Source organism: Eubalaena glacialis, chromosome 18 (assembly GCF_028564815.1).
Source record: "Eubalaena glacialis isolate mEubGla1 chromosome 18, mEubGla1.1.hap2.+ XY, whole genome shotgun sequence".
NCBI classification, from domain to species: domain Eukaryota; kingdom Metazoa; phylum Chordata; class Mammalia; order Artiodactyla; family Balaenidae; genus Eubalaena; species Eubalaena glacialis.
The window spans coordinates 50,862,978-50,886,233 of record NC_083733.1 but is presented as its reverse complement, the minus strand read 5'-3'; the positions used below and the strand labels follow the sequence as shown (position 1 = coordinate 50,886,233).

Genomic DNA, 23,256 nt, shown 5'->3' with positions numbered 1-23,256 from the left:
AAACCAGCAATAAAGAGAAAATCTTAAAAGCAGAGGAAAAAGACATGCTGCAAACAGAGGAACAAAGAAAAGCGAGGATGGTAGACTTTGCACTGGGAACAATATGAGCAAGCAGAGGGTGGAGCAACACCTTTAAAACAAAGGGAAAAAGAAATGTAAACCTTGAATTCTATCCTAGCAAAGATTTTGTTTTTTTAATGAAGCTAAAATATTTTTTCAAACATACAAAAGCTGAAAGAATTCATCACCAGCAGACCCATAATACAAGAAATAGTAAAGGAAGTCCTTCAGGTAGAAGGAAAATGGTACCAGATGGAAATCTGCATCTACACAGAAAGTGAAAAGCGTGGATGGTAACTACATAGGTAAATATATAAGATAATTTTTCTTATTATTTATTTAAATCCCTCTAAAAGAAAAATCACTGTTTAAATACAAACAATAATAGATTCCAGCATTTATAACAAATGTATAAATAAAATGTATGACAACACTAGCATAAAGTCCAGAAGGGGAGAAATGGAAGCTTCCCATTTTAAGATCTTACACTATATGTGAAATGTATAACATGACAATACATCCTTTCTGTAATCTCATTAGTATCACTGACATGGATCTTGATGAGGACAGGGTAACAAAGTCTTTGATGCTCATCTTCAAAAATATAACAGACCATTCTTTGCTTTCCACCAACTTGAACTGCCATCTGGCCCACATTTACCCATCCTTTACATCAAGACAACGTCACTGGACCTGCCTTACAGACACAACTTTGTCTGATAAGGTAACAAGGAGACGAGAATCACTACCACTTTCTGGTCAACTGTGCTGCTAGCCAGTTGTCAAACATTTTAATTTTAAATTAATATATGTTTAATCGATATTTCCAAGGTCATTCTTGTTTTGAAATTGAATATTCTTCTATCATCAATCTTATAGAATGCTGTATAAAACAATATTATACTTAAGTCTCTAGTCAATTACACTGGTTTTCAAATCATACCTTGCTGCTGGTATATCTGGATCGGCATATATGGTTATGCCTCTTTTCATTGGCCAATACACTGAAGATTCAACACACTGTAAAAAATTTTTTTCAAAAAGAATAATTATGCTAACATGATATACATTCTTGCGGAACCAAAATTCCATGGGAGTTATTCTCATAGACAACCATCCCAGATAACATTCAGGCAACACAGACATGAAGAGACCAAGAACTGGAGAGCTGGGTGATTATGCCACTGCTATAACCACTAGATTGAAATGTCCAAATAGCAGGCAGCTGCCTTTTCATATAATCAGTATTTAAAATGTCCTGGAATTACTTTCACCTGTCTTTTCAAAAGACCTGGAGGGACAGGTTAGACTTGACCTTAACTATCAGAGTGTCCCATAATTCCAGATTTTTACACCCTTGTTAAAATGAGAATAAATACCCAATTTTGTAGAGTGGTCAGTAAGCCAAGAACAAGGATTTGAGTTTAAAAGTGTCTCCCACTTGGAAATTTTATTTATAAGCCATGATTACTAAATCTTTATAAATCTAAGTAATTTTTAAAAAGTCTCTTCCGGACTCACATATTCCTTTTGGGAAACCCTTACATCATTTTATTCAAGGGAAAGCAAATTCAGGTAAATTTCTTATACTGCCCTTTGTTTTAGGGTCAAAGGGCATGCCTTTTTTGTTTGTTTGTTTTTAAATACATGTTTTTAGTAGATAATACATGCATCTGGTATGAAATACATAAAATACAAAATCATATACAGTGAAAATTAAGCCTTCAAGAAAATTAAACCACCCAGGTTTTCTATGCCTACCTAGAGCTATCTCCTTATTTTCAACATGGACTTGCAGAAACACCCAATGCATTTCAAGAGTATATAGTATATGTAACATGTTTTTTAACATGAAGAATAAAGCATGCTTTTTCTTTTCACTTAGTAATATCTCTGGGAGAAAATAGTAAACATTGCAGCTCATTAATTATTTCCAGTTCTCCTTCTGGCTAATCAGCAGGAATGTACTTCTATGACCCTTTGCAGTTACATGATCATATGACTTGCTTTAACCAATGATACATAATCAGAAGTGATCAGAAGTGACATGTGTCACTTTTGGGTAGAAGGACTTTATAGCAGGTTCATAATTCTCTTTTCCCCTCATCCCCCACCACTACGATTATGATGTTCTAGGTGATGAACCCAGGTCCTTGAGTAAGGATTATATGGAGCAGAACATCCCCCCTGCTTCAAGAACGCATATTGTATGACTGCAAAATAAAGTTTTGTTGTGTTACGCTACTAAAGTTAAAAAAAAAAAAAAAAAAGAACAAGGACTTGACAAGGGAGGAGCTGGAGTTACCCTGTTCTTTTGAAACAGAGCAAACATGTAAACTTATATTTTTTCATGAATGAAACTATCATAGCCATATTTTTGGTTCCTAGTAGATTTTAAAGGAGAATATTCTAAAATGAACATTATATGAACTTTATATTTAATGAACATTTAAAAAGACCACCTTATTTACATCTTTTAAGGAGATGCACTGTTGTTTCTTTTCTGATTTTTTTTGGGGTGAATCTCTCAATGAATCCATATTACACTTTATAGCTGTATCTGCAAAATACAAATAGTAATAAAAATTATCTTAGAAAGTGTTATTAATAAATAGAAAATAGGACAAAAAGGATTATACTAGGGCTTCCCTGGTGGCGCAGTGGTTAAGAATCCGCCTGCCAATGCAGGGGACATGGGTTCAAGTCCTGGTCCGGGAAGATCCCACATGCCGCGGAGCAACTAAGCCCATGCGCCCCAACTACTGAGTCTGCGCTCCAGAGCCCGCGAGCCACAACTCCTGAAGCCTGGGTGCATAGAGCCCGTGCTCTGCAACAAGAGAAGCCACTGCAATGAGAAGCCCGCTCACCGCAACCAAGAGTAGCCCCCACTCACCACAACTAGAAAAAGCCCGCACAGAACAACAAAGACACAACACAGCCCAAAAAAAAAAAAAAAACTTAAAAAAAAAAAAAGGATTATACTAAAAAAAGTACTATTGTAAAACCTTAATATATAAAATTGTTATGGAATAGGATTTTTTTTTAATTTAATTTAATTTATTTATTTTTGGCTGCGTTGGGTCTTCATTGCTGTGCGCGGGCTTTCTCTAGTTGTGGTGAGCGGGGGCTACTCTTTGTTGCAGTGTGTGGGCTTCTCATTGGGGTGGCTTCTCTTGTTGCGGAGCACGGGCTTTAGGCGCGGGGGCTTCAGTAGTTGTGGCTCGTGGGCTCCAGAGCGCAGGATCAGCAGCTGTGGCGCACGGGCCTAGTTGCTTGGCAGCATGTGGGATCTTCCAGGACCAGGGCTCGAACCCGTGTCCCCTGCACTGACAGGTAGACTCTTAACCATTGCGCCACCAGGGAAGCCCTGGAATAGGATTTTGTGTTATCCTTTACTTGAGGGGATTAAATTTAAAAATCTTGTTTCAACCCTTATTATTAAAAAATGTTTTAAAAATTCTTTTAATGGCTAAAAATTAACCATAATTTATTTTCCCAACTTGGCAGAATCTATTTTGCAAAGAAGGTCACAACGTGACTCCCAACACATGCTGTTCTTACAATGTGACTTTCACACTTCTGCCACGGAGAGATGGGCTCATACTCCTTTCCCGATTGCCTGGGTGGGCTTGTAGACATGGAAGGGGTGTTATGTGACTTCCAAAGCTAGACCACAAAAACATCATGTACTTATGACTTGCTCTCTTTGATGTTCACTTCTGAAACCCAGCCGTCACGCTGTGAGGAAGCCCAAGCAACAACATGGAAAGGCCACTCTATGTATTTCAGATGACAGCCCCAGCTGAGACAAAGCAGACTTCAGATCAATGAATATTATCTGAGATAAAAGTGTCATTTAATAATGACACAGATCAATTCATCAAGAGGACATAAAAGTTCTAAACTTTCACGTACCTAAGTAACATCTTCGAAATACATGAAACAGAAACTGATAGAACTGAAAGGAGACAAAAATAAAACAATTGCAAAGTTGGAGATATCAACACCCCTCCTTCAGTAGTTGATAGACTGGTTGACAAAAAAAATCAATAAAGACGGAGAAGACCTGAACAACACTATCAACCAACATGACGTAACTGACCTTTATGTAACGCTCTCCCCAACAACAGCAGAACATACGTTCTTCTCAAGTACACACACAGCCTTTTCCAAGTGAGACCATATTCTGGGTCATAATATACGTTTAATAAATTTTAAAAGATTCAAGTCATACAGATATATAATACCCAACTGAGAATCTGGAACAACTTAAGGAGTCAATAAAGATAGATAATACAAGCAGGAAAAAGAAAAGCGATTAGAATCTCTATGAAGAAATAAATGCTGTAATCTTATATTTACCAATCTTACATTTCAAAACTCAATTTAACTTCCAGTTTTGACTCCAGCATGTAAGGAGTTTGGAATTCACCACTCCATCATAACAATAAGTAAAAAGCTAATCCAACTGAAAAATAACAACTCTTATTAGATCTGACCTAAAAAATGAGGTTGCAGGGCAAACCTCTTCCCCCTACAACTGGAGAGACAGACGGGGGAAACAGAGAATCACAACTGATGTCAGCAGAAATCTCCACAGGAACCAGCACTGGAGCAGGAAAATCTGAACTGTAATTGACCATTTCCTGGAGGCTCAGGGTGGGAAAGTAAGTTAACAATTCCAGGAGGCCCCCAACACTTTTGTGAATCTTACCTACTGGAACTCTACCAGGTTCTCATAGTGAAGATCATATAAAAATCCCCTTGGGGCTGCCAGTAGGGGAGGGGAAAATTAACCAATTTGAAATATGCCAGCACATTCTGTTCTCAACAAGGTTGGGCCTCAGGAGAAACTAACCAGAGCCTAAACTACTGGGGCTTTACCAGAGACTAATTGCCTTGGGGGAGGGGAAATACCCCACTCTACCTTATCTACCCCCTCCAGCCATCCTGTCCCCCCTAAAGCAGGAGAGGTGGAGGACTGAAAAGCACATGTGAAGGTCACAGCCCAGGGGCACAGGCTCGCAAAGATGGAGATCTAATCGTAGCATTATAGACCGCTTACCCTCCCTCTACATCTTACAACCATCTCTCTAAAGGCCTACTTTTCACCCAGTATATCATGTCTGGTTTTAAACAAAAAAATAAATTACAAGGCATACCGAAAAGCAAAAAAGGTGACAGTTTGAAGAGATAGGGCAAATCAGAACCAGAGTCAGACACAGTAGGGATGTTGAAATTATTACACCAGAAATTTAGTACAACTATGATTAATATGCTAAGGGCTCTAATAGAAAAAGTAAACAATATGCAAGAACAGATGGGTAATATAAACAGAGACATGGAAATTCTAAGAAAGAATCAAGGAGAAATGCTAGAGATCAAAAACACTAACAGAAATGAAGAATACCTTTGATGGGCTTATTAGTAGACTGGACTCATCTGTGGAAAGAATCTTTGAGCTTGAGGATATGCACATTAGAGAAGGAATAAGTGAAGGCAAATTAAAATTTTTTCTTTTTGAAAATAGATGTAATAGATAACAGTTTGTTCAAAATAATAGCAACAATGTATTTAATTACTTATGCATATACATATAAAAATATATAAATATACATAAATTATACACACACCTATGTACACTTATGAATGCATGAAATGAATAACAATGATACAATGGACAGGAGGGAGGAATTAGGAATACTTTGTTATTATAAGGTACTAGCACTACCCGTAAAGAGGTATAGTGTTATTTGAAAGTGGACTTGGATTGGTTGTAAATGTATATTGCAAAATCTAAGGCAACCATTCAGAAAAGTGAAAAAAGAAGTACAACTGATATGCTAAAAAAGAAAACAGAATCACACAAAATGCTAAATTAAAGCTACAAATGACAAAAAGTGGAAGACAAGAACAAAAACAAAGGGAATGAATAGAAAATAGTAACAAGTTTGGTAGATATTAATCCACCTAAATCAATAATCACCTTAAACGGTATTGGTCTAAATACACCAAATAAAAGACAGAGATTGATATAAATCCTAGCAATGTTTTCTTAGGTCAGTCTCCCAAGGCAAAGGAAACAAAAGCAAAAATAAACAAACGGGACCTAATTAAACTTACAAGCTTCTGCACAGCAAAGGAAACCATCAACAAAACAAAAGACAACCTACAGACTGGAGAAAATACTTGCAAACAACATGACTGATAAGGGCTTAATTTCAAAAATATACAAACAGCTCACACAATTCAACATCAAAAAACAAACATGCCAATTAAAAAATGGGCAGAAGACCTAAAGAGACTTTTCTCCAAAGAAGACATACAGATGGCCAACAGACACGTGAAAAGATGCTCAACATCGCTAATCATCAGAGAAATGCATATCAAAAGCACAATGAAGGACTTCCCTAGGGGGGCAGTGGTTAAGAATCCGCCTGCCAATGCAGGGGACACAGGTTTGATCCCTGGTCTGGGAAGATCCCACATGCCGCGGAGCAACTAAGCCCGTGCGCCACAACTACTGAGCCTGCATTCTAGAGCCCATGAGCCACAACTACTGAAGCCTGTGTGCCTAGAGCCCATGCTCCGCAACAAGAGAAGCCACCTCAAAGAGAAGCCCATGTACCGCAACAAAGAGTAGCCCCTGCTCGCCACACTAGAGAAAGCCCACGCATAGCAACAAAGACCCAACACAGCCAAAAAAAAAAAAAAGCACAATGAGATATCACCTCACACCTGTCAGAATTAAAAAGTCCAGAAACAATAAATGCTGGAGAGGGTGTGGAGAAAAGGGAATTCTCCTACACTGTTGGTGGGAATGTAAATTGGTACAACCACTATGGAGAACAGTATGGCGGTTCCTTAAAAAACTAAAAACAGAGTTACCATATGATCCCGCAATCCTACCCTTGGGTGTGTATCTGGAGAAAACCCTAATTCGAAAAGATACATGCACCCCAATGTTAACAGCAGCATTATTTACAATAGCCAAGACATGGAAGCAACCTAAATGTCCACTGACAGACGAATGGATAAAGAAGATGGGGTACATATATACAATGGAATACTACTCAGCCATAAAAAAGAATGAAATAATGCCATTTGTAGCAACATGGATGGACCTAGAGATTATCATACTAAGTGAAGTCATGCAGAGAAAGACAAATATCATATGATATCACTTATATGTGGAACCTAAAATATGATAAATGAACTTATTTACAAGACAGAAACAGTCTGACAGACATAGAAAACAAACTTATGGTTACCAAAGGGGAAAGGGGGAGGGAGGGATAAATTAGGAGTTTGGGAGCAGCAGATATAAACTACTATATATAAAATAGATAAACAGGGAACTCCCTGGCAGTCCAGTGGTTAGGACTCTGCTCTTCCACTGCAGGGTGTACGAGTTTGATCCCTGGTCAGGAAACAAAGGTCCTGCAAGCCTTGTGGCACCACCCCCCCCCCAAAAAATAGATAAGCAATGAGGTCCTACTGTACAGCACAATACAGTAGGCGATATTTCATTTTGGAATCTGTCTCCTAAGGCAAAGGAAACAAAAGGTCTTTAATATATATAACTAAAAATAGAACTGCCATATGATCCAGCAATTCCACTCCTGGGTATATATCCAAAGAAAACAAAAACACTAAGTTGAAAAGAAACATGCACCCCAATGTTCACAGCAGCATTATTCACAATAGTCAAGATACGGAAGCAACCTAAGTGTTCATAAACATAAAGAAAGTGTGGTGTATATGTGTGTGTGTGTGTGTACATACACACACACACACATACACACACAATGGAATATTACTCAGCTGTAAAAAAGAATGAAAATTTGCCATTTGCAGCAACATGGATGGATTTATGCTTAGTGAAATAAGTCAGACAGGGAAAGACAAATACTGTATCATATCACTTATATGTGGAATCTAAAAAAATAAAACTAGTGAATATAACAAAAAAGAAACAGACTCACAGATACAGAGAACAAACTAGTGGTTATCAGTGGCAAGAGGGAAGTGGGGAGGTACAAAAAAAAAGGTAGTGGATTAAGAGGTACAAACTACTACATAAAAAATAAATAAGCTACAAGGATATATTGTACAGCACAGGGAACACAGCCAATATTTTATAATTACTATAAATGGAGTATAAACTTTAAAACTTGTGAATCACTATGTTGTACACTAGAAACTTATATGTATTGTACATCAACTAACTATACCTTGATAAAAAAATTTATAGCTTAAAAAAAAAGCTGAAGTAGCTGTATTAATTTCAGACAGAGTAGACTTCAGAACAAGTAAAATTATGGATAGAAGCAGTATATAATAATAAAGGACCCAGAGACTTCCCTGGTGGCGCAGTGGTTAAGACTCTGTGCCCCCAGTGCAGGGGGCTGGGGTTTGATCCCTGGTCAGGGAACTAGATCCCACATGCATGCGGCAACTAAGTTCACATGCCACAACTAAGCCTGTGTGCTGCAACTAAGGAGCCCTTGAGCCACAACTAAGGAGCCCGCCTGCTGCAACTAAGACCCAGAGCAACCAAATAAGTAAATAAATAAATAAAATAATAAAGGACCCAATTCTTCAAAAAGACATTACAGACCTTAATGTGTATGTGCTTAACAAGACAGCATCAAAATACGTGAGGCAAAAACTGATAGAATTGCAAGGAGAGATAGATGAGAACACTGTTACAGTTGGAGACACCAACACCCCTCTATCAAAAATGAACAGATCCAGCAGGCAGAAAATCAGTTAAGAGTACAGCTGAATTCAATAGCACCACCAATCAACTGGTCTTAATTGATATCTACAGACTACTTCATCCTACAGCAGATTATACCTTCTTCTCAAGCTCAAATGGAACTTACACCAAGACAGACCACATAAAACACACCTAAATAAACTTAAAAGAACAGAAATTGTACAATGTATGCTCTCAGACCACAATGGAATTAAACTAACTTAATAACAAAAGGATAGCTGGAAAATCCCAAAATACTTGGAGATTAAACAACACACTTCTAAATAATATATGGATCAAGAAGAAATCAAGAGAAATTTTAAAATATTTTTAACTAAATGAAAATAAAAATACAACTTATCAAAATCTGTGGGATTCAGCAAAAGCAGTAAAGAGCAAGTGATATCATTAAATGTTTATATCAGAATAGAAGAAAAATTTTTAATTAATAATATAAGTTTCCACCTTCGGAAACTCGAAAAGAACAGCGAATTAAATGTAAAGTGAGCAGAAAACAGGAATAAAAATCAGAGCAAGAATCAATGAAATTGGAAACAGGAAATCATCTGCCACAATTGATGACACTCTACAAAATAACTGGTCCATAATCTTCAAAAGTGTGACAGTCAGGAAAACCCGGGGAAGACTGATGACTGCTGCAGACCGAGGGAGACCGGGAACTGCACCAAGTGGTGCTGAGCTGCATCTTTCTCCCACAGAGGAATTAGTGGGACAACTGGCAAAATTTCAATGGTAGCTGAGGGTTAGATGATCACAATGTATCAGCGTTAATTTCTGATTTAGATGGGTTGTACTTTGAATATTTTTGAGAGTACCCTTATTTCTAAGAAAAACACACTCAAGTATTGGAGAGAGCTGGGGCGTTCCAGTCGGCAACTTATTCTCAAATGGTTTAGGATAAAATCAAGTTCTTTGTAATGCTCTCCAACTTTTCTCGAAGTTTGTGATCATTCTAAAATAAAAGTTTTATTGAGAAAATGTAAGTAAACTCCAGGAAAACAGATTTTGATTCCTTTTCTGATGAATCCTAGAACAGTGCCTGACACACAGTAGGCACTTCCTGAGTATCTGAGGACCGAAGATGTGTGGAACGGGGGTGTGAGAGCTAACCTGCCGCAGAAGTCAGGACAAGGTCTAGAATGCATAAGCCTGGGCAGAGTAAAATAATCATAAATATTTTAAAACTTAAAGATAACTGCCAAGATAAATAGCTAAGAAAAAATAAACGGTTTACCTCTAGGGAGGGGCCTGGGTGAGAAGAAGCTGGACAAGAGAAAATTATTTTTCATTACAGCCTTTCTATACTATTTGTTTAGCCAAGTATTAAAAAGTACTACACTTTGATTTTTGAAAAAATAAGGCAACTTCAAGAAGTATCAAAACTTAATAAAAATATAATTGAAATAGCTCCTCACAATAATTAACAAGAAAAAGGAAATCTTTGCTTGAATAAGTAACATCTAATAATTTTGTTTCTTACATGATAATCCAGTCACATCTCACATTAGCTTTCTTTTGTTTACCATCAACCTTTTCCTTTTCAAAGATATGCAGAGTTCATTCCAACACTGATTGTAATAAAGAAAAGTAGGAAACAATTATTGCCCAGCAATCTGGGGCTACTTGAAATAATATGTCTGTACAACGGAAAGCTGTGCAGTGGTTAAACACGATCTAAGTACCTGGTATTTTTCTTGCTCTTGTGGAAATGGAAAAAACACAGACGGAAATAACATATTCCCATTAGTAATGGGCTCCTCTCAGCAGAAATTCCCATCTGGGACCCCTACAGGAGGCACATCAGAATATGGGTGGAGGCCACATGTGCCAACATCCACCACACAAACTCTGCACAAGGAGAGCCCATCGGCCCAACTCAGCAGGAGGGAATAAGGCCTCCCGGTGCCACAGAGGAGGGAGTGGACTGACAGAGTCTCACCTCAGAGAGGTTATACTGGATGCATTTGACCTAGAAAGAAGTGAAAAACCACTACAAAGAGGTAGGTATAGCAGGATCCCATTTCTGTAAGACACACCCTCACATCTGGAAAACTTTGGGAAAAAAAAACTGTAAAATTTTAATAAGTAGGTACATCAAAGGTGACAGGCTTTTAAAACTACCTGTATTTTTCTATGATGAACAACATTACCAAGGTAATTTTAAAAATTTAAGATGCACGGAATATTTTAGTTGACTGAAGCTTTACTTTACTTGAAGTTTACAATGGATATATCTGAAATATCAATAGGTATACATACACCCAATGTAAGAGTGATCACAGAGGAATCACCACAGAGGGTTAGCCAAGCATCAGAGTGGCTGGCATGTTTCACCCTTGCCCAACAAATCCAATTCATTAAATACCTTGGAGATATGGAATTAAAGACTGGATATTTCTGATTTCATAAATGCCTTTCTTATTATTTTTTTTTATAAATTTATTTATTTATTGTTGGCTGCGCTGGGTCATTGCTGCACATGGGCTTTCTCTAGTTGCTGTGAGTGGGGGCTACTCTTCGTTGCGGTGCGCGGGCTTCTCACTGTGGTGGCTTCTCTTGTTGTGGAGCACGGGCTCTAGGTGCACGGGCTTCAGTAGTTGTGGCTCGCGGCCTCTAGAGCGCAGGCTCAGTAGTTGTGGCTCGCGGGCTCTAGAGAGCAGGCTCAGTAGTTGTAGCGCACGGGCTTAGTTGCTCCGCGGCATGTGGGATCTTCCCGGACCAGGGCTCAAACCTGTGTCCCCTGCATTGTCAGGCAGATTCTTAACCACTGCGCCACCAGGGAAGCCCCCGCCTCTTTCTTATTTTTATGCATCCTATTGCTTAAAGTAAAAATCAATAATAAACCCATATGTGTATTCTGAAGACAAATAATAATCACTGGCCTGTGGATGGGCTGCAATAAATCAGTCCTACACATGAACAAGTGCCTGTTATGTTCTTTATGTTATGGTAAAATCCTATGGACTGCAAGGCAAATTATCTTTGTCAGCATCTACATCATAAATTGATTCCATTAAATTAAGGGAGAAAGAGAGAGAATTACCACAGCCCTTCTAAACAACCCCTACAATCTTTAGATAGTTAAGAGTGTTCTTTTACGTTGCCTATGAAATGGAGCAAAAGAGAACTCACCCAGGATCCTAGCGGTTGGCCCGAGGTCACCGACACCCTTGGGCCACGGATGCTGGAGAGACTTTGCCAGAAAAGTTAAACCACTTGACTCTGACAGAAAGAATACGTTTCAGGGTTAAAGCATGAAATAAAACCCAAAATACAAAAGTGGATGTAGAGAGAAACATTTAAAGTTGTTTCCATTGTCCGTGACTGACTCTTCTCATATTTTCATGCTAATAAATGGCTCTTTTTAAAAGTATCTAAAACAGTAAACAAAACCTTGTTTTGATAATATCTTTAAATTATGAACATATGGACTTCTGAAAATATAACTCCATGTTAATAAGAAATTGACAATAGTTTTTTATCCTGTTCTCATAAAAACAAACTGCAGCAGCTCTTTTAGAACCTCAAAACTTCTAACAAACTCACCAGGATTAAAATTCAAATACTAAATTCAGAGTCGAAGTCTCTGCCTCCATACGGGGAAAAGTCTGTACAACAATTTATATCAATACACTAAGATTCCTATAAATAAGACAGTTTAAGAGAAACATATTGGTGAAATCCACTCACTTTCCATCCTCTGAGAATCTTTTCCTTGCAAAAACATTGGCCAAAGAGCAAGTGCTGGATTGAGTTTACTGGAAAAGGATGCTGACTTTATATTCAATCTTGGTTTCTCTAAAGAATCAAGGTTTTTATTCTCCGTGGGTGACACATAACAAGCAAAGTTCTTTGCAACCAGATCATCGTTAACACAAACCTGTATAATTTTAAACATTTCATGAATAAGACAAATATACTCAGGTGACTGTTCAGAAAATAGGCCAAACTTAACCGAAAATTTCAATCTTCAGAAAAATTATTTTATAGAACATAATTTGATAGAAATTTATCTCTTGACTTCTGCTCTAGTAATGGTGAACTAGATACTTCTGACCAACCTTCCTGATAAGAAAAACAGTAAGAAACGGTACAAAATCTAAAAAACGTCTATTTGAAAGTGCTTGAGAACTAACATGACTTTGCAAGGCAAAGATCTGGGAAGAGGGTGAAGACAAAACACAAATCATAAAAGAAAAAACTGATAAATTAGATTTTATCAAAATTTTAAATGTCTGCTTTTCAAAAGATACTGTAAAGGGCAAACCACAGAAAAGGAGAAAATATTTTTAAATAATATATCTGGATGGACGTGTATCCAGAATACATAAAGAACTCTCAAAACTGAATATAAAGAAAACAAAACCAATTTTAAAATGGACAAAAGATACTAATGAAAATAGTATGGTATTGGCATAAAAACAGACACATAGATCAATAGAACAGAATAGACAGCCCAGAAATAAACCCACACATATATGGTCAATTAAATTATGAAAAAGGAGTCAATAATATATAATGGGGAAATGACAGTCTCTTCAAAAAACAGTGTTGGGAAAACTGGACAGCCACATGCAGAAGAATGAAACTGGACCACGTTCTTACACCATATACAAAAGCAAACTCAAAATGGATTAAAGACTTGAATATAAGACCTGAAACCATAAAACTCCTAGAAGAAAACATAGGTGATAAGCTCCTTGACACTGGTCTTGGAGATGACTTTTTGGATTTGACACCAAAAGCAAAGGCAACAAAAGCAAAAATAAACCAGTGGGACTACATCAAACTAAAATGCTTCTGCACAGCAAAGGAAAGCACCAACGACTCTTAATGAGAGAAAATATCTATAAGTCATTTGTCTGATAAGGGGTTAATATCCAAAATACATAAAGAACTCATACAACAATAATAGCAACAAACAAACAAACAAACAAACCCCCAAATAATCCAACTCAAAAATGGGCAGAGGATCTGAATAGACTTTTTTCCAAAGAAGACATACAGATGCCCAACAGGTACAAGGAAAGATGCTCAATATCCCTAATAATCAGGGAAATGCAAATCAAAACCACAATGAGGGGCTTTCCTGGTGGTGTAGTGGTTAGGAATCTGCCTGCCAATGCAGGGGACACGGGTTCGAGCCCTGGTCCGGGAAGATCCCACATGCTGTGGAGCAACTAAGCCCGTGCGCCACAACTAGAACCTGCGCTCTAGAGCCTGTGAGCCACAACTACTGAAGCCCACGCGCCTGGAGCCTGTGCTCCGCAACAAGAGAAGCCACCGCAGTGAGAAGCCCACGCACTGCAACGAAGAGTAGCCCCCGCTCGCCGCAACTAGAGAAAGCCCGCGTGCAGCAACAAAAACCCAAGGCAACCAAAAGTAAATAAATTAAATAAATAAATAAATAAATAAACACAGTGAGGTAACACTTCACATCTGTCAGAATGGCTGTTGTTAAAAAGAAACACCAAGTGCTGGCAAGTATGTGGAGAAAAAGGAACCCTTATGGTGGGAATGTAAGTTGGTATACTCACTATGGAAAACAGCATGGAGATTCCTCTAGAAATTAAAAATAGAACTACCATACAATCTAGCAATTCCACTTCTGGCTATTTATCTGAAGAAAATGAAAACATTCACTTGAAAAGATACATGCATCCCCATGTTCACTGCAACATTATTTACAATAGCCAAGTTAATGGAAATAATCTAAGCTTTCATGGGTGGATGAATGGATAAAAAAAATGTGGTGTAAACGTAAAATATATAGCTAGTGGGAAGCAGCCACACAGCACAGGGAGATCAGCTCGGTGCTTTGTGACCGCCTAGAGGGGTGGGATAGGGAGGGTGGCAGGGAGGGAGATGCAAGAGGGAGGAGATATGGGGACATATGTATATGTATAACTGATTCACTTTGTTATAAAGCAGAAACTAACACACCATTGTAAAGCAATTATACTCCAATAAAGATGTTAAAAAAAAATGTGCTGTATATACATATACCCAATGGAATATGATTTGGCCACAAAAAAACCCAAAATCTTTCCATTTGTGACAATACCTTAAGGACATTATGCTAAGTGAAATAAGTCAGAGAAAGACAAATGCTATATAATCTCCACTGGTATGTGGAATCTAAAACCAAAAGAAAACAAAATAAACAAAAAAAAAAACCTAAGCTCATAGATACAGAGAACAGATTGGTGGTTGCCAGAGCTGGGGTGGGGGGGAATATGGGGGGAAGGTGATGAACTGGGTGAAGGGAGTCAGAAGGTGAAAACTTCCAATTATAAAATAAATAAGTCACAGGCATATAATGTACAGCATGGTGGCTATAGTTAATAATACTGTATTGCATATTTGAAAGTTACTAAGAGTAAATCTTAAAAGTTCTCATCACCAGAAAAAAATTCTGTAACGTGTGGTGTAAATGTTTGTGTAAGTGGGTTAACGTACATACATGTCTTTCCTATCTGTCTGCTGAGAGGGCCTGCAATCAATGACACCCCAGTAGTAATAATGAGCACACCTAGTGCCCTGATCTTAATATCTGAAGACCATTCTTCAATAAAAGGAACCACTTCTTGGAGAAGTGGCTGATTCTAGGGCTGGGATTGGAAAAGGACAAAATTAGCCTGGAGCATCCCGTGGTACCAGAAAGTAAGAGTTTTCAACTATGATGGGGCACGTAGAAAGGACACATCAGCCACTTTGAAGAAGCTCCTAACAACTAAATCTGCAACAACTTGAGCAGGAAAATAATGATAATGGTGGATTATATCCTCAGAGTAAAATAAATATCCAAAGAGTCTATACTAAGATAAATTATTGAATCAATTAATAAATGGGAAGAAGGGTCAGTTCTTCCTCATAGATACCAATTAAAAATGCAGAAGGCATGATGGAAATGGGCAAACACCACAGAAATAAGTTTTGCAGACAAGAGTCATTGATGGCTATCTGCATGGTCTCCAAGTATCTCCCCATAAGATACTTAATAATTTCAAAAAGGAATAAACAGTAACTCTGTTGAGGAAAAACCTAGCAGACACCACCCTAACCAGGTGATCATGATTAAGATGACAAATAATAAAACATTATCAACATCATAACCCCTGCTCTGACGTACTGAGACGGGCATCACTTCTGTAGCATTCTTGCTAAAAGCATGCAACAACTCAAGCTAATCATGAGAAAACATCAAATAAAGCCAAATTGAGTAACATTCTACAAAATAACTGGCCAGTACTCTTCAGAAGTGACAAGGTCTTAAAATAGGAGGAAAGACAACTGTCACAGATTGGAGGAGACTAAGGAGATTTGACAGTCAGATGCAATGTGGGATCTGAGATCAGATCTGAAACCAGAGAGAGGAAATTAGTGGAAAAACCGGCAAAATTCAAATAAGGTCTGTAGATTTTTTAAAATTATATTTTATCAGTGCAAATTTTCTGGTTTTAATCACTGTACTACTTGTTTCTATGGTTAACGTTAGGAGAACCCAGGTAAAGCACATACAAAAATCTCTGCACTATTTTGGCATCTTGTCTGTAAGTGTAAAATTGTTCCAAAACAAAGTTTTAAAATAAATAACAGGTTTTAGATGCCCTCTGTGGGCCCTGAGCAGCCCTAGATCTGCAGCTCTATCCACCTCCACACAAGGTACAGAGCTGCTGCGTCCTCATACCACCCTTCATAAAGGGCAGCCAGCCAAAGGTGAACAGCTAATAACTGGGTGGAGGAAAGAGGGGGCTCACAGGTGAGGCCCACTTCCTTTCTACTTATGGTATCTGAATTCTTTACAGTGAGCATAGTTTATACAATGAGAAAATTATGGAAGGGAAAAAGCAGGGAACTAAAACCACACCAAATGTGTGTATTCAAGAAAATTACGTCCTCTTACAAGAAAATAACATTTCACACTCTTCGCTATAGGAATAATTTCTTGTCCATTACTAAATAAAATGCTGTCTAAATAAAATACTAAAGTAATTTTTTAAAGTATTAAAAGAAGAAAAACAGTCCTGGCTAACTTCTGATCTAAGCCAGACCTTGAAAGATTAAGAAAATTTATATGCTGTGTGAATGACATTGTTTTCCTAGGTGTGTACTGTTTTATTAAAATAAGCATTTTAAATAATATTTTAAGAATATAATTCTTTCACTTACCTTTTCATTTTTTGTAGTTACATAAAGGAAAACCTCAAAAGTATCTTCTTCCACAGCACACAATTTGGCTTCCACCTGGGTAGCTGCTAAATAGCATAAATCAAAACATAAAGTAGCTGATATTAAAAGTATGCTTGAGGGACTTCCCTGGTGGCCCAGCGGTTAGGATTCCACGCTTCCACTGCAGGGGGTGCGGGTTCGATCCCTGGTCAGGGAACTAAGATCCCGCATGCCACACCGCGAGGCCAAAAAAAAAAAAAAAAAAAGTATGCTTTAAACAACTATGACTATTTCTCACCTATTAATCTCTGCTAACCACTCACGATTACCCAGTGCCACAACATTCAACAGCTTCCTCCCGCAGAAGGGGTCTGGCACTGGGCAAGGCAAGGTGCAGGCTCTCCCAGCACGAAGTCAGCCATGTGTCCTCTGTCCCCCTCAGCCCGCCATCCTCCTCCTGCCACCCTGTGACAGCACCTCGAGCACAGTTCTGGGCCCTCTCTTCTTTTCCAGTGACTCCCAAACCCACGTGCCCGGTCACAGTCTTTCACCTGAGTCCATTCCACCCCTCCAAATGCCCCACAGAGCAGCTCCATGTATGGGCACCAACAGGCACTCTGCTCTGTCCTTTACAAAGGTATTTCATTTCACTCTTACCACAACACTTTGGGTAAGCACTGTTATCATTTTACAGGTGAGGAGGCTATGCAGACGTAGCAGGATGGTATTCAACCCAAGCACTCTGCCTCCTCCAAACCTGTGTCTCCCGGGCCCCCTGTGGGCTCACAAGGGCCCAAGCTACAAAACCAGAGGCGCCCCTCCCTCCCATTTCTCCCAGGTGCAACGCCTCTGGTTGCTCCTTTACCCGGACAGTGGGGCAGTGGAGGAGAGGGGCCAGCACCCCAGGCAATGCAAACTCACTACTCCTCAGAACAGCCCTGGAATTCGGCACAGTTATTTGGCTCAGACTGCCAGGGGTTAGGACAGATGTCACAAATGAGAGTCTATTTTACAGCCAAGGATATAAAATAAAAAGAGCACACTAAATAGGCACTGAGACATTCTACACATCTTCATTAGCAATGACGGCAATCACACAGTAAGTATCCATTTACTACCCCTTGCTCGCTAAAAAGAAGTTAGGCTTTTCACCAACTGTTGGTTCAATGAAATGCACGTACATTTATTTTGCAGTGCTGCAGCTTCTATGCAAACTAAGAGACAGGCATTATTATTGTGTAAGGGTCCTCACCCACATAGCTCCTTCCTGATTTCACCTGTCAATTACTGATGCCCACATCCACCCCAAAAATTCCAGGGGTGCAGAGTCATTGTGACACTTGGGGTGGAAAAAGCTCCAGGTCACTTATGAACCCCACAAAGGGGGTCAAACAGCTAAGCACGCACATCTCAAACCCCCTCATCAACAGAAGGCGTCAGTTCAGAGCAGGCTGCAGTGATCATGCACTTGCCTCACCTTTTAGGATGTTCTGAAAGTACCGAATAGCTGCACTGTCCCACTTCTTGGCAGGTCTGGAACAGAGAACAGAGGCAACTTCATTAAGTAAAAAGCTGAGGCCAGTACGCTAACATCATTTAGTAAATTATACACTGGATGTTTCTGATATTACACGTTGAACATATGATGCAGGTAACGGGGAGTCTGGCTCTGGCCTGGGGGTGATGATCCCAGCTGCACCCCGCAGCAGACTTCTCTTCCATGCCCGCCTGTGCCAGTGCAGAGACTCGCTGAGAATGGGCCCCTTTCTGGGGCTTCCTGAGCTACCGTGCCCACCTCCACGGCATCATCTGTCCCAACACCATCATCCCATTACCTGCGACACCTGTCTCCCAGCCAGAACGCTAGCTTCCCAGGACAGGGACCCTGAGTGAGGACTGCTCAGCACAGGCTGGCACAGAGTGAGGGCTCCACACGTGTTGGTTAAACCAACATTCTAAAAGTGGCTGTGGGAAACGCAGCCACTACTGTCTCGTGGTACCCCTTTCACCGTGTCCCATTTCTCCCTATCATCTTGTCCTTTCCTATGTGTGATACTGTGATTTATGATAAGAAATATGTATTTTGTCATTGTCCCTGTTTCTGGCACAGAGCTCAGTGATGAGAGTGACAAGGTGACAAGTGGAAAGCACCAAGGTAACTTAAGAATGGGGGCTGGTTGCCAGGGGAACCAACCTTGTGATTAGAGGGTTGGAACTTTCAGTCCCACCAACCTGACCTCCAGGTAGGAGAAAGGGGCTGGAGGTTGAATCAATTGCCAATGGCCAAAGATTTAATCAGTCATGGCTAGGTAATGAAGCCTCCATAAACACCAAAAATGGCCTAGGTTGGGAGCTTCTGGGCTGGTGAACACGTGGAGATGTGGGGGACAGGTGTGCCTGGAGAGGGAAGGAAGCGCCTCTCCCCACACCTTGCCCTGTGCATCTCTTCCATCTGGCTGCTCCTGAGTTATATCTTTTATACTAAACTGGTAATCTAGTAAGTAAAGTGTTTCTGAGTTCTGTGAGCAAATTCATCAAACCCAAGAAGGGAACCTCTCATTTATAGCCATCCCAGTCAGAAGCACAGGTGACAACCCAGACTTGAAACTGGCATCTGAAGTTGGGGGGGGCTGGGGGAGGTCTTGTAGGGTGGAGCCCTTAACCTGTGGGATCTGATGCTATGTCAGGTTAAGCTGCATTAATTGCTTGGTGGTGTGTTAAAACACACACACACACACACACACACACACACACACCACACTCCCAAACTGGAGTCCGAGTCACACTATGCTTTGGAAAGAAAATTGCAGGAGGAGCTATAGGCAGTGGAAGATCATGAAAAACCAGTATTTGGAAGCATGGAACAAAAATAAAATAAAGTAAGGTTGGAGTGATATGTTTTATGTTTCTCCACTGGTTTTATGTATCAGAGATGCCATCACCATCCTCCAAGGGTTGTTTCAAAGATCAAATGAGGTAATGTACATAAAGCACTCAGCCCTGTTATTTTTATTTTTACTAAGATACTAAGCACATTACTTCAAGAGAATCACAAAGGGTTTCCGAAGGGAGGTATAAACAAACAAACAAACGAATACAGTGGTTTGAAAACCTTGCTATACAAAAAATTACCTAATAAGCTTTTTGTTTTTTAACAAAATGTAGTAGATTCCTAATAAGGAAAAGGCCCAAGAGAAAAATCAATCTAGTCTATGAACAAGTCAACAAGTCTGTCACAGGTTAATCAATTAGTCTGTGTGTCTGTGTATGTGTGTCTCTCTCTCAACACAGGCGTGCACACAAACACACACACTAACTACGTGAAGAGATACCCAACTTCACAAGTCAGAAAAACACAACTTAAAACAAAATAGCATTGTCCGGCAAACAAGCAGAAGTTAAAAAGGCTGATGATGTTCTGCGTTGTGTGGGGAAAGCAGCACTTTCTATACCCAGTGATGGGAGTATAGACCGCTAGTCCTTTGGAAGGGCAATTTAACAAAAACTGTAATACACATGTTAAGACAGACATTCCAGATGAGGCGCAAACACAAAACCAGCAACATCAAAGAAGGTGATCAAAACCCAGTAAGATCACTTACCTGAAGCCCTTCTTCGCCTACACTGAGGGTCTCCTAGGGTTGGGTGTGTCCAAGGCTGGGAAGGCCCCTGGGGAGCACTGTGGTGACACTGGGAACGGGGTAATGCAGAGGGGGCGTGAGAAAGACGGGGGTCTGCCTCTGAGGAAGAGCTGGGCACAGAGAGCTGGCTGCTCTGCAAGAGGGACAGGAAGGGGGCAGGCGCTGCTGGGCAGCCTGGCGGAGCAGCGGCCTCAGCAGAGATCAGCTGGCTTATTAGTGTGGATTCCGAGGCAGCCGCAAGAGTGATGCATTCATCATCCCAAGGGAGCTACAGGTGATGAGGGTTGGGGGCATGGAGATGGGAGGGTCTCCACAGATCCCACAAAAGCATCCATAAGAGAGGCAGCTTTCAAGTTCAGAGAGAACTTAGAATGCAACATCACCGGGACGTGCAAGTTGAATCAAAATCGTGCTGCTTCCCATAGCTTCTTCTCCCACAAAGCCACAGTGTTGGAGGCGGAGGATGGGGCTACCCCCAGGACCTCAGGTAGTACTCATTCAAGACAGCAAAGATCACAGGCAGAACCCCGACACAGCACTGCCCCATGCAGGGACCCATCCTGTACAAACATTGGCAATGTGGTCAAATTACTAGACAGGGGTGTGTGTGTGTGTGTGTGTGTGTGTGTGTGTGTGTGTGTGTGATACATGTGTACACATGTGCATGCATGCATGTATACATTTCTACATATATCTCATTTTGATTTACCTATATTCTTATGAGAATGTACAGTGCAAAATGGTTTGGTAACAATCTAGCTGGCTATCAAGAGAGGAGTGGTTAAAGACAGCAAGTATGCAAACTGTATTCACCCAGGAAAACGACTGAAAGTAGAAGGGAATACGTGTACTGGCAAAGAACTTCAAAATACTAGGCTGGCCAAAAGGTTTGTTCTTTTTTTCCATAAGATGGCTCTAGTAGCACTTAATTGTGTTTAACTTCATTCGAAACAATTTTGTTAGATTGTATTGTGACAGCTGTCATATCAGCGTGCATTTAAAAAAAAAAATCAAAATTTTTTGGTGAATTTTTGTGTAGCCATTTTAATATTGAAGATGGAAGAAAAAAGCAACATTTTCAGCATATTATGCTTTATTATTTCAAGAAAGGTAAAAATGCAACTGAAACGCAAAAAAAGATTTGTGCAGTGCATGGAGAAGGTGCTGTGACTGATCGAATGTGTCAAAAGTGGTTTGCGAAGTTTCGTGCTGGAGATTTCTCACTGGACGATGCTCCATGGTCGGGCAACTTCACCTTCTTCACCAGGTGAAGTAGATAGCGATCAAATCGAGACAGTGATTGAGAACAATCAATGTTATACCATGTGGGAGATAGCCGACACACTCAAAATATCCAAATCAAGCGCTGAAAATCATTTGCACCAGCTTGGTTATGTTAAGCGCTTTGATGTTTGGGTTCCACATAAGTTAAGCGAAAAATATCTTCTTGACCATATTTCTGCATACGATTCTCTACTTTTTTTTTTTAAACATTTGGCTTCCACTTTTTTAAAAAAAAATTTATTTATCTTTACTTTTGGCTGCACTGGGTCTTCGTTGCTGCACGGGGGCTTTCTCTAGTTCTGGCGAGCGGGAGCTACTCTTCGTTGCGGTGTGCGGGCTTCTCATTGCGGTGGCTTCTCTTGTTGCGGAGCACAGGGCTCTAGGTGCGCCAGCTTCAGTAGTTGTGGCATGTGGGCTCAGTAGCTGTGGCTCACAGGCTCAGTAGCTGTGGCACATGGGCTTAGTTCCTCCGCAGCATGTGGGATCTTCCTGGACGAGGGATCGAACCTGTGTCCGCTGCACCGGCAGGTGGATTCTTAACCACTGTGCCACCAGGGAAGTCCCAAATGCATAATCTTCCATCAGGATAACACAAAGACTGCATGTATATTTGATGACCAGGCAAAAACTGTTACAGCTTGGCTGGGAAGTTCTGATTCATCCGCCGTATACACCAGACACTGCACCTTCAGATTTCCATTTATTTAGGTCTTTACAAAATTCTCTTAATGGAAAAAATTTCAGTTCCCTGGATGACTGTAAAAGGCACCTGGAACAGTTCTTTGCTCAAAAAGATAAAAGTTTTGGGAAGATGGAATTATGAAGTTGCCTGAAAAATGGCAGAAGGTAGTGGAACAAAAGGGTAAATATGTTGTTCAATAAAGCTCTTCGCGAAAATGAAAAATGTGTCCCTTATTTTTACTTAAAAACCAAAGGCACTTTTTGGCCAACTCAATACATTCTTAAGTTAAATTTGCCAATAAGACAGTGTGTTCTAATTTTCATTAAAAGCTCCACGCATGTGAATATGTATAAAAGCACTGAAAAAGGTCTGCAAGTTCAGAGCCTGAACAGGTCACAGAGGCCTCCCAGGAGGGAGGGAGGGAGGAAATGGGGCTGGAGAAGGATGTCATGGACTTTTTTTTTTTTTTTTTTTAAACATCTTTATTGAAGTATAATTGCCTTACAATGGTGCGTTAGTTTCTGCTTTATAACAAAATGAATCAGTTATACATATATATATGTTCCCATATCTCTTCCCTCTTGCATCTCCCTCCCTCCCACCTCCCTATCCCACCCCTCTAGGTGGTCACAAAG

At 39.9% G+C, this 23,256-nt stretch overlaps 1 protein-coding gene across 1 annotated transcript in view; it reads right to left on the bottom strand.

The window, feature by feature from the left end:
• TDRD12 (tudor domain containing 12) overlaps positions 1-23,256 on the bottom strand; it is an 82,631-nt gene that overhangs the window by 40,769 nt on the left and 18,606 nt on the right. Inside the window, exons 5-10 of the mRNA XM_061172803.1 lie at positions 18,492-18,547; positions 17,015-17,100; positions 12,533-12,722; positions 11,975-12,064; positions 2,523-2,620; positions 1,004-1,080 (exon numbers count right to left, since the gene is read on the bottom strand). Of these exons, the coding sequence (XP_061028786.1) occupies positions 1,004-1,080; positions 2,523-2,620; positions 11,975-12,064; positions 12,533-12,722; positions 17,015-17,100; positions 18,492-18,547 (597 nt within the window). The remainder of the gene's footprint in view (positions 1-1,003; positions 1,081-2,522; positions 2,621-11,974; positions 12,065-12,532; positions 12,723-17,014; positions 17,101-18,491; positions 18,548-23,256) is intronic.